General features: G+C 47.5%; 1 protein-coding gene across 1 annotated transcript in view; it reads left to right on the plus strand.

Annotated features, from left to right (window-relative positions):
- AK7 (adenylate kinase 7) overlaps positions 1-12,067 on the plus strand; it is a 60,456-nt gene that overhangs the window by 8,990 nt on the left and 39,399 nt on the right. Inside the window, exons 3-4 of the mRNA XM_045823058.1 lie at positions 270-378; positions 6,276-6,370. Of these exons, the coding sequence (XP_045679014.1) occupies positions 270-378; positions 6,276-6,370 (204 nt within the window). The remainder of the gene's footprint in view (positions 1-269; positions 379-6,275; positions 6,371-12,067) is intronic.

Genomic DNA, 12,067 nt, shown 5'->3' on the forward strand with positions numbered 1-12,067 from the left:
CCTCTGAATTGGGATGCAAACAGCGTACCTAAGATCATGAGGCGATTTTTTTCATCATCTATTCCCAGCTATTTTCATAAACTTCTTTGTTCCTTGAAAACTACACACAGAAGAGAGCCCAAATTTCATTTTAAATAGAGATCCTTCTGCAAATGTTTTCTGTGGGGCTCTTCAGCACAGCGTATCTGATTTGAAAACTGCCGTTCCGTCCGCATATTAAGGGTACTTTGTTAGCTTCTTGAACAAACGCCTATCAATTCTCTTTTCAGGACATCTCTCGAGAAGAGCTTCTCATGCACCTGCTGGAGAGCGATGTTATTATCTACAACATCACTGAGAACGCAGAGCAAGTGGAAGAAGCCATCTGGGCGGTCTCCGGTCAGTGAGGTGACCCTTTTATCTTTGGGGACACCACTTTTGCGTAATTTCCTTTACCCAAGAGGCATCCAATGAACACTCAGCAAATTGGGACCATTAGGAGAAATGACCTGAGAATGACCTAAAACACAGATTGAAACCAGGCTGGCAGATATGCCTGGGAACGAAGAGGGTTAAAAGATAAACAGCCCCCTGGCCGGCACAGCTCTGTTGGTTGGAGCATTGTGCTGTGAAGCAAAAGGTTACCGGTTCGATTCCCAGTCAGGGCATGTGCCTGGGTTGCGGGCTCAGTCCTGGTCGGGGTGCATATGAGAGGCAACCAATCGATGTTTCTCTCTCACATTGGTGTTTCTCTCCCTCTCTTTCTTCCTCCCTTGCCCTCTCTCTGAAATCAATAAGCATGTCCTCAGGTGAGGATTTAAAAAAAGATAAATGGGAACGTATTAAAATTTTTAAGAGTGTATTGGAGCAAAAAAAAATTAATTCAAATTAGGTAGCACCAAACTGGGAGTGGTTAGGAGTACGCCCTCAACTGGAGCTAGGGGAAAGGCTTTTATAGAGAAAAGCTGGGAGCGAAGCAAAGAAATGATTTGACTGGCTATAGCTCAAGCAGTTACCTTATTTGGAAGAGGTTGGCTCTTTGTGATTGGTTGACCTTTGTGATTGGTTGACCTTTGTGATTGGTTGACCTTATGTGATTGGCTCTTTGTGATTGGTTGACCTTATGTATTGATTTCTCAACCTCCAGCCATTTACCGGCGTAGGTTTGGTTTACTGAAGCAGGCTGCAAAGATGTCAGAACCACCCCAGTCTGACGGGCCTCCTTGTTTAATTATTTTAACCAAGGAGGTGAAAATATTCTGCAGAATAGAATATTTTGAATCATGAAAAGAAATGAAATGTTAACTTCCCAAATGTGACCTTTATTCATTCTTCGGGCACTGCTGAAGGAGGTGTGGTTGAATGTATTGGGCAGATACAAAGACAAATAAGAAAAAGAGTGTGCCGCCCCCCCCCCCAGGCACTTGGGGGCCTACAAGGGAGCTAAGGCACACGGGAGAGACTTGAACCAGGGTAGAGGATGGCTTCTTCACAAGAGAGTCATCACAGGAGACATGGGACTTGGAGAGCAGAGGAATTATGTCTAACTAGGAGGACTCAACACGTGTCCGTGACAGCAGGAGCCCCGGAGGGCTGTGGGGCGCACCTGCAGTTTTCAAAGGCTTTGGAAAAGGTGATGCGCTCTAAGGACCTCACGTCTGAGGGGACGAAGTGATATCTAGCAGTTTGGTGCCTCGGAACCCATCTCCTCCTTAAGTCAGGAGCTAAGAAGAAAGTATTATCATCTTCTCTGAGTCGTTATTCTAGACGAAGCCAAAAAAACATACAGCACCTTACCTTTCAATACCTTTTACACTGCATTACCTTTGTTCTAGGCAGTTGCAGTCAAGGGTCAGCAAACTTTTTCGCAAAGGACCAGCGAGTGGATACTTTTGGCTTCCCAAGCCCCCTGCTCTGCCGTTCTGCCCAGAACAGAGCCGTCGACGATATGTAAATGAATGGTCTGGTCCCTCCAAAAAATGATTTTAAAAAGCAGGCAGTCCTTTTGCCAGCCCCTGAATAATATCAACAGCAAAGCCGTCTTTGGGTTTAAATTAGAGAAACGGATCAGCGCCTCAGGAAGGGGGAGCCCGTTTGGGGGAACTGTGATGGAAAAGTGAGCTCTGTGGGTACATGGGGCTCCTGGGTGCCTGGAATGGTTCATTGTTCGTTTATAACTTTGGGTCTAAATTTCATTCAATAAGCTGCAAATCAAGCACACGAACATAGCATCGTCTTCTGCGACAGAGATTTTATAAGCCTGCTTTGTGCATTTTGTCCCTTTGCAAATATTTACAGATGATGGATAATTGCACCATCTGAAATAATTGCACCCCCTAAAATAATAATCAGAGCTAATGCTTATTGAGTTCTTATTTTGTGCCAGGCTTTTGGAAATTGATTTTTCTGTATAATGTGTACTTGCAATTTTCTTAAAATTTTTAATATTTTTTTTCCAAAATAAAACCTGGACAGGTTTTGAAAATTAAAAAGCATAGCAGGGCTTAGAATCAAAAGCAACAGCTCCCTACATTTTCTTTCCATCCCATTTCTACTCCCCAGAGGAACCTCATTTAACCTACTTGTTCCTTGTAACCCATACAAATGCCTGCACTGGGGTCTTTTGATTGTGAATTTCAGATATTAACCATTGACTTCCTGTTATGATAAATGATCTTCAGACTCTCATAGGACCCCCCCCACCCCCACCCAGTTCCCTTCAAGGAAACATAATTGGTTATCAAACTTGGATAACTGAAGGAGGAACACACCAAGGCACATCATAATTACATTAGCCAAGGGAAAAATGAAGGAAAGAATCCTAGAAGCAGCAAGAGATAAGGGGACAGTAACCTACAAAGGAGTTCCCATCAGACTGTCAGCTGATTTCTCGAAAGGGACCTTACATGCAAGAAGGGGCTGGAAAGAAGTATTCCAAGTCATGAAAGACAAGGACCTACATCCTAGATTGCTTTATCCAGCAAAGCTATCATTTAGAATGGAAGGGCAGATAAAGTGCTTCTCAGATAAGGCCAAGTTAAAGGAGTTCATCATCACCAAGCCCTTATTCTATGAAATGTTAAAGGGACTTATCTAAGAAAAAGAAGATAAAAAACATGTACAGTAAAGTGACAGCAAACTCACAATTATTAACAACCACACCTAAAACAAAAAACAAAAAACAAACTAAGCAAACAACTAGAACAGGAACAGAACCACAGAAATGGAGATCACATGGAGGGTTAGCAACAGGGGAGTGGGAGGAGGAGAGGGGGGAAAAGGTACAGGGAATAAGTAGTGTAGACAGTAGGTAGGAAATAGACAGGGGGAGGGCAAGAATAGTATGGGAAATGTAGAAGCTAAAGAACATATGACCCATGGACATGAACTAAAGGGGGGGGTGTGGGTGGGAGGGGTGTGCAGGGGGAGGGGAGTGAAGGGGGGAAATGGGACAACTGTGATAGCATAATCAATAAAATAATTTTTAAAAACTTGGATAACTGCATTTCCTTTCACGAACTTAAAAATGTAGAGTATTTTTACTGCTTCCTTCTCTATTCTAATAAAGAGCTTTATATAATTAAGAAAGTGTTACACCTCTAGTAGGTGGAAAGGTTTTACCTGCATTTTAGTCAGAGGCCCTTGGTTTGTCATCGGGGTCTCCTGAGTGGCATGGGGTTGGTGGGACTATGGAGATTGGGGGGGGAGGGGGACTTTGTCATTTTACCAGAAGCACGCTCTTAGATTTGGGGATTTTGTTTAGTTTTGGTTTTACAATGGATATGCATTACTTCTTAATCATGTTTTATTAAATTATCTTAGCATGTTTTAGTACAAAAGAATTCCCCTCTCTTGCCTTTCAGATACTGTCAAAGGAAGGTAAAATAATATAGGAGAAGGGAAGAAAGTATTAGAGATGAGAGAAAACGTTCTCGGATGCGGATAAAATGTGCTCATCCACAAGTGAGCGAGCAGACCATGTCTGACCCATTAAAATGATAAATACAGAGGATAACCCAGTTAGAGGGCCGCTGACGGTGCCAACACTCACAAATCAGGCCGCTCTGAAACAGCGCAGGCAGAAAGGAGTAAAGGGCACAATTAAATGGAAGAGGCCACCTCTGTTAATAGAACAGAGATAGGAGCTAAAATGAGCACTCGGCGGGGGGAATCCCCGTGTGCATATAGTGAGTGCTCTGAGACTCACTGTGCATCTCATCTTGCAGCCGGAAACCCACGCATCTCTTAGCCCCAGGATATCGGCATGTCGTTGTTTGACTTGTTGTGTGAGGAATCAGCTCCGGAGACTAAAAATGTACCACAACGAACTGTGTCACTTGGATCCTCTGAGAGTTTAATCAGACCTCACTTCAGATTTTTTTCCTGGAATTTTGTGTGTCACGGAGGATACTGGAGTGGAATCACATGTCTAAAGCAGTCGTGGAGAGGCGGTGCTTAGATGTGCGGCCAGCCCTCCCGGGAAGGGAAAACCCTCTGGAAGTTGAACACTGACCCTTCCGCCAGCACTGTCCCATATTCGGATCCCGGGCGGTTGTGCCCCCCACGCTGCCCACGGCCCCCTGGGCGTGGGCCGCTCTCCCCCACCCAGGCGAGTGGGAAGTCTGACCACACCCCGGATTACTGCCTTCCACACGGGCTTAGGCTGCAGTTTAGGCTGCGTCCACTGCTTTTTGTGAGCTGCCAGGGTCCAGCCTTGGTGGGGTCTCAGGGTCCCCGAAGGATGCACGGCTAAGGCAAAGAGACAGAATCGACACACCCAGTGGGGTGCCGGGGGACAGCCAGACTTTTTGGAACCGACTGACTCCCCGAGAAAAATCAATCTTTATTTTTATAGGGGAGGTTATACAACATTCAATGCACAGTGTGATTATTAAAACAGAAATGGTTACCACAGAAACAATTCCTAAAAACACGGAAGATTTTACAAATCAATCATGGTAAACAAAGAAATAACCAAAAAGTACAGGAAGTCCCACAGATCAACCATATTAAACAAAGGTTATTTTGACCAAGAGGGTCATTAATCAGATAGCCAACGAAGCTATACAGGCACAAACTTTCAGGTGCCGATTAATAACTAGGTCATCTATTAAAATTCTAGGAATTGGTCTAAATTAAAAGGGTGCAAGGGGTGATTTATAGGTATATAAAAATCAACTATTATCCATTGAGATGAAACTTATCTCGATTAGGGAACTGGATTTTTGCCTAGATTTTTTGATTTATACATCTTGGGGGGGGCATGTTTTGTGTTCGTTTGCATGTATTGAGATTATTATTCTCAACTAGAACTCCTTGTTTCTATACACTCCTGTCCAGGGTATGGGAGGGGTAGTGGCTCTAATAAATCTTAAGCTCTCAGGCGGTGACTCCCCAAGAAACATTCCTAGCAACAGCTTCCTTCAGCATTCTGGCAGTTGGTCTGCCCATAGTTTAATTTTGTCCTTAACTTCCCAGCTGGGGGAAACAGGCAGCATTAGGGCTGCTAAGGGTCTCTATTCTGTGGTCAACAAGTCATTTCGCGCAGAATCAGAGGCATCGTGCAGAGTTTTTTGTTATAAAGCACAGGCATCCAAAAATCTCACCACCCGATGCTAATAGGGACAGGCGTATGGGAAAAGACAGACAGGAGACCCGGCCACAGTCGCCTCTGCTGTGCAGACGCGTCTCACCGGACCCAACTGTGTCAAAGGTCAGCTGTTTGTCGACTCCAACAGTGAGGGCCTGTGAGGGCCTTACCGTCTGCTCTGGGGCGCCCCCTCCCACCCCCTGGCGGCTGGTCCTGCAGCACCGTGGGGAGAGCACAGGCCGGGCCTGCGGGCTGCCTGGACTGGGCTCTCCGCCCCACGCCGTCCTTCCGTGATTCTGGGCACACTGTACCTCGGTTCCCTCACCTGTAAACCAGAGGTCAGAGTAGTGCCTGTCTCATAACGGTAAGAGCCCAATAATGCCCGTGAACCGTGCCCGCCCGTGTCTGCCGTGGTCATTACAGTCACGGGACCACGCACAGGTGGAAGCGCACAGCTGCAGGCCTGAAGCAGGTCGGGAGCTCGCCTTTCCGCTGCGCACAGAAGAGGTCAGGCGACTGCAGGGACAGCGCCCACCACGGCGACGGGGATGGGCAGTGAGGCGGCAGAGGGGGCAGAGGGGACGCCGACCCGGCGTTGGGCTGCTCTGGGAAGGAGGGGTAACTCCACGTCCCGCGAACAGTGCACGTGGTTTCGCAAACACATTCTGCGTGGATCCAAGTAACCGCTCACTTTTTGGCCCTACAGCACTGAACGAGGAAGTCAGCCACTTTGAGAAGCAGAAGGTGTTTATTTTGGTTTCCACGGTGATGACCTGGGCGCGAACCAGACCCCTGGACCCCGTAAGTAGTGCCACTAGCTTGCCCCTGGTAGTCCGTGCGGGGCGGGAACTTTCTACAGCAAACCCAGCATCCTTGCACCCCTGAACCCCGTCTGGTAAGAAGCACTCAACAGAGCTCGCTGGCTCTCTAAACTCACTCCGTTCTAAGGGGCCCCGTTGCTTGCTTATCACTTGTACTTTTTATCTTAAACGTATTGAAAGAGCGCTCTTCTAGACTTATTCAGACCTATGTTTTGGTCATCCCTTTTCTTGGGCATACGTTAAAAGGGCAATAGAAGCAAAACACAGTGGCGATGGTGTTGCCCCAGAACTTCTTCCTACTCAGAGCCCAGCTTCTCCGAGCCCCACCCGCCTCCTGTCTCCACGCAGCTCCGCGCCGACCCGAGTCACGTCTCTGACTGTGGGCCCTTCCCTTTCCTGTGAAGCACGTGGTTGCGTGCAAGAAAATGCGGGCGTCGCGTCATTCCTTACCGACGTCACACTTACTCTCGCTGCTCTGCACCTTTGGGCCCGTGAACCAGCTTGGACTGCAGCACGGAATCCCAGCAACTCTTTTCAAAGATGTTTAAAAAGGCGATTAGAGCATCCCGTGCAGGGCCTAAGTCAGGGGCGTCGAACTCACTTTCACCGGGGGGGGGCCACATCAGCCTCACGGTTGCCTTCCGTGGGCGGAACTAATTTGAGGACTGTATAAATGTAACTACTCCTAAACTGTTGAAAAGGCGTTGAAATTACATGCGGTCCTTTGAAGGCGACCTCAAAGCTGATGTGGCCCCCCGGTGAAAATGAGTTTGACACCCCTGACCTAAGGGACTTGGAAGGGACAACGATATGGATAGTCATTGCCAAGGTCACCGGGGCACCAGCAAGGACAGCGTCAATGCTTCCTCGCTGACTGCAACTGTAATAAGCTACTGATTACAAAACACATTTAATTTCAGAGAGGTTAACCGGGGCACATGCACATGTTAGGATCAGTGGAATACGTTACTTACCACAAGAAAATGTCTAGGCATTTATCACACTCCTTGTGTCAAACGACATTGGTTTGTTTAATTCTCTCTCCCTTGGTGGACCGGGAAATCCTGAGGGCAGGCGCCAGGTTTCACGTTCTGGGCCAGGCTCACTCACCTGCTCCATTTGGTGGCTCCATCATCTCCAGGGGCAGGCCCGTCATTTCATTCCTGCTACGGCTCCTCCCCTCAGAGTATCCAGTGAGGTGTCTGCTCCCTCACCATCACTGGTCACTTGGCTAGGCCTGATTGCTTGTCCCCAGTTATAAACCAACTCACACTGACTTTAGAAAAATGGGAACTTAATGACTCACAGGATTGGGAAGTCCAACGATGGACTTCAGGCACAGCTGCACCTAGGGGCCTCAACAGTGTCCTCAGAGCCCGCCCACTCTACTCTCTTTCTTCCATTGCCCTTTTCTGCTCTGAGTGGGCCTCATTCTCAGGTTAGCTCTCCCCTCCTCCTGGCCCCAAGGAGCTCCCAGGCTTATATCCCTAGAACCTCCATTCTCTTTTCCACTTCGGTCCTGTTCCCTCCCGGACTTGCACTGGGCTCTGTGTCCAGGTCTTAAGTTGCATGCGGAACTTTGAACAGGTCTCTGTGGCCTGGGGAATGCAGAGCTCTGATTGGCCAGACCAGGAGTCACATACCCACTTCTGGGGGGAGGGATTGGTCAGCCCCAAGCTGAATGGGCTGAGCTTGGAGAAGAGGTGCTTCCCTCCCCAAAACACGGGGAGGTGGCCCCCCGGGCCAGCTCCCACATCCTGGCACAGCTGCTTCCTCTCACTGTGGGTTTTTTTTTCACATTTAAACATGTATTCACAGACTCATTGTTTGAATTGTGTATTTATGGATTGTGGAAAAGTGGTTAGGGTACTCCACACACTCTCTGAAAATTTTAAATGATCCAAGCAACTCCTCTGAAGATCAGCTTTTCAAATTCTTCATCAGAAAATCCTGGGGCCGCATGTGCGCCCCCAGGCGGTATTCAGCCAGCAGCAGTCCATGCTTCAAGCATCCATCTTTCCCCTGCAGAGTTGGTGCTGCTTATGCGGTTTTAATTTGCATTTCCCTACTGGCTCATGATGATTTTAAGTCAGGTTTATTAAGGTGCAAATTACTGTATTTTGCTGTGTATAATACACACTTTTTTTGTCCAAATTTCTGAGGGAAAAATAAGGATTCCCATTATACATGGATATAATGATTACATACCATGGCTATAGTAACAAGTATAATAATCCCATGTATAATGCACACAAAACGGTGCACATTATACACGGGGAAATATGGTAAATACAGTAAAGTTAGGCCTTCTTACTGCATCATCCTATGAGTTTTGACAAATGTATCCGGTTATGTAGCCATGAAAGTCAAGATTCCCATCACCCCCCGAGGTTCTCTACCTCACACCACACCCAAAAAGTCAGCCCCCGACGGATCACATATTCAAAAGTAAAAAAAGCAAAACTTTAATTTAAAAAGAATTATAGAACTTACAGGAAGGATTTCTTTAACAAGATCCAATAACAGATTATTTTTTAAAAGACTGATGAATTCAATTGCAATAAAACTAATGAGGCATTTATGGATGAAACGATACTAGTCTGAGATTTGCTTCAAAAAATCTAAGGGGGAGGAAATTGTACATGGCATTGTACTTTTAATCTTTTGTGTTCACTTGCTCGTTGCCAATATATGGAAGTAAAATTGATTTTTGCATGTTTAAAAACAAAAACAGAAACACACCCAAGGGCGGGGGGAATCATCCAAGGGAATGGGGGTGGCTGGAGCTCGGGAACAGGAGGTTTGCTCTGCAGAAGCCTGCGTCGAATCACGTGGAACCTCACGTGAACGCAGATTGAAGGGCAGTCGATCAAATTACTGGCCTGGATGCCTTCAAAATGGCAACAAAAGACAAAGCTGAAACCCGGTTCCAGATAAACAAAGACGACTGCGGAGACAAGGCAAAGTGTGACCCCGGGCCAGACCCAGCGCCGACGGTGAATGTGCTGCACAGACACGACCGGAACAGGTGACGGACCTGGAGCGCGGACCGTAGACTGGGTGAAACCCCCGCATCACGTCACGTTCCCTGACCTTCCTCAGTGGACTAGTCACGCAGGGGAATGTCCTTCGCAAACACACACAGATTAAAGAGGAAAGGGGCCTGGCGTGTGCCACCTCCTCTCACACGGCTCAGACACAAATACGCGTGCATACCGTTGGGGAAATATAATTACAACGAAATCTTCACCCATCCATCGAACCTCTCCACAAGGTAGCGGAGGAAGAAGGCAGCTTTGTTGTGGACTAAGCACTAGACTGGACGCCACGCTCAGCGCAGGCTGTCCACGGAGAGACGGAAAGGACAGAGCCCGTGACATCATGTTTCATGATAAACAATAACGAGTTCTCAGGACGAGGGCTTGACGGCACCCTCTGTCCCACATACCGAGGTCCGGCCTAGATGCTGCGCCTGGTCATTCAAGGGGCCAGCTGCATGAGCGAATTGGCCTTATCCAGAGGAAAAGCTGAGGGTGTGGCAAATCTCGGAGGACGGGCTCTGGGCAGCCAGTCACAGGGAACAGTGCCGGGGTCCAGCCTCGGCGGGTCTCAGGGTCCCCGGAGGAGGAACGGCTCAGGCGAAACGAGACAGACACCCGATGGGGGGGCCGGAGGACAGCCAGGCTCTCTAGACCTGACTGACTCCCTGAGAAAAATCAGTCTTTATTTTCATAGGGGAGGTTATACAACATTCAATGCATAATATGATTATTAAAACAGAAACGGTTACCATAGAAATAATTTCTAAAAACACAGGTTTTATAGATCAATCATGTTAAACAAAGAAATAACCGAAAAGTACAGGAAGTCCCACAGATCAACCATATTAAACAAAGATTATTTTGACCAAGAGGATCATTAATCAGATAGCCAATGAAACTATAGGAGAACAAACTTTTAAATGCTGGTTATAATTAAATATCTACTAAATTTCTATAGATTGGTCTAACTCAAAAGGGTACAAGGATTGATTTAAAAATTAGTTATTGTTTATAGAAATTAGATTGTCTAAATTAGATAAATGATTTTTTGCCTAGATCTATTAACTACATATCTAGGGGGGGCCATATTATGTTTCCATGTACTAAGATTATTATATTTAAATTAAAACTCCTGCCTCCTCTATTTACCTGGTCCCATCAATAACCGCTCCTGCCCAGGGCATGGGAAAGGCAGTGGCTCTAATAAATCTTGAGCTTTTGAATGGTGACTCCTTAACCATTCCTAGCAACAGCCTTCTCCAGCATTCTGGCAGCTGGTCTGCCCATAGTTTAATTCTATCCTTAGCTTTCCAGGTTGGGGGAGTGGGCAGCATTAGAATTATTAGGGGCTTCTAGTTAGTGGTCAGCAAGTCATTTCACGCAGAATCAGAGGCATCGTGCAAGGTTTTTTGTTATAAAGCACAGGTGTCCAAAGATCTCACCTCCTGATGCTAATAGGGACAGGCGTACGGGAAGAGATAGACAGGAGACATGGCCACAGATGCCTCTGCTGTGCAGACGCGTCTCATCCGTCCTGACTGTGTCAAAGGTCAGCTGTTGGTTGGCTCCCGACAGAACAGGAAGGTCGTTTGGGCAGGCCAGCCACCGCGTCCTGTTAGCCAGGACGAGGGAGATGCCAGGGCGAAGCCCTCGGAAGGCAGAGCAGAGCACACGTGTTTTCAGACGCCGTGTGAGTGGGGCGGCCACATGTAGCCCACGAAAGCACAGGACGCCCAGCTGAATCTCAGATAAATATTTCAGGTAAATAGCAAACGCGTTTTAGCATAAGTATGTCCCACGAGATATTTAAGTCATACCCCAAATGTGTTTGTTCATCTGAAATTCACGTTCAGCTGGGTGTCCCGTATTTACCTGGCAGCCCTACATGTGAGCCACTGGCCATCCCTTAGGTAGCACGTCTTTGTCGAGTGTGGGCTACGGACCCAGGATTAACCTGATCTTCCCCAAGCGAAGATCGAATGCTCCCCCCGAGTCTGTCTCCCAGTGGCATCATTTCAGTTCCGCATCCTCACTCCCTTCCATCCACCAGCCAGCCCATCAGCAAATCCTGTTCATTCGTCATCCAAAATGTATCATGAATGCACCTGTTCCTTTTGTATCGATGGACGACTAACATGGCCGGGTAACCGGTCATGTACCTGCCACCACCTCCTCCCAATCAGTCTCCGGGGAACAGCTTGAGCGATCTTGTTCAGAATTCAGACCCTGTTGGCGTCTTGCCGAAAACCCTCCAGGGCTTCCTAACACCCTTAGGATCGATCTAAAGTCCTCCCTGCACGGCCCACATGCCCTGATGAACAGGATTTGTTGATGGACTGGCTGGTGGATGGAAGGGAGTAGTCCTGGGCTGTTGCCCACCTCACCCCCACCCCAAGTCCCAGCTTGGCTCCAATAATGGGGGCCCTTCCTCCCATTTCTCACACCTGCCGACAACGTGCTGCCTCGGGACCTGCTTCTTCTGCCGCTCTGACTGATTTCCTGTACGCCTGGTACTCAAATGCTCTGGCCTGGTTATTGAACTTGGACCAACGTGATAGGATTAAAAGCCTCCTTCCTGAACACTGTATTTTAAAACCCTGCTTGTCCTGGTTGGTGTGGCTCAGTGGACTGGGCAC

The sequence above is a fragment of the Phyllostomus hastatus genome, unplaced genomic scaffold (assembly GCF_019186645.2).
Source record: "Phyllostomus hastatus isolate PE091 unplaced genomic scaffold, TTU_PhHast_1.1 phas_scaffold_501, whole genome shotgun sequence".
In the NCBI taxonomy this organism is placed as follows: Eukaryota; Metazoa; Chordata; class Mammalia; order Chiroptera; family Phyllostomidae; genus Phyllostomus; species Phyllostomus hastatus.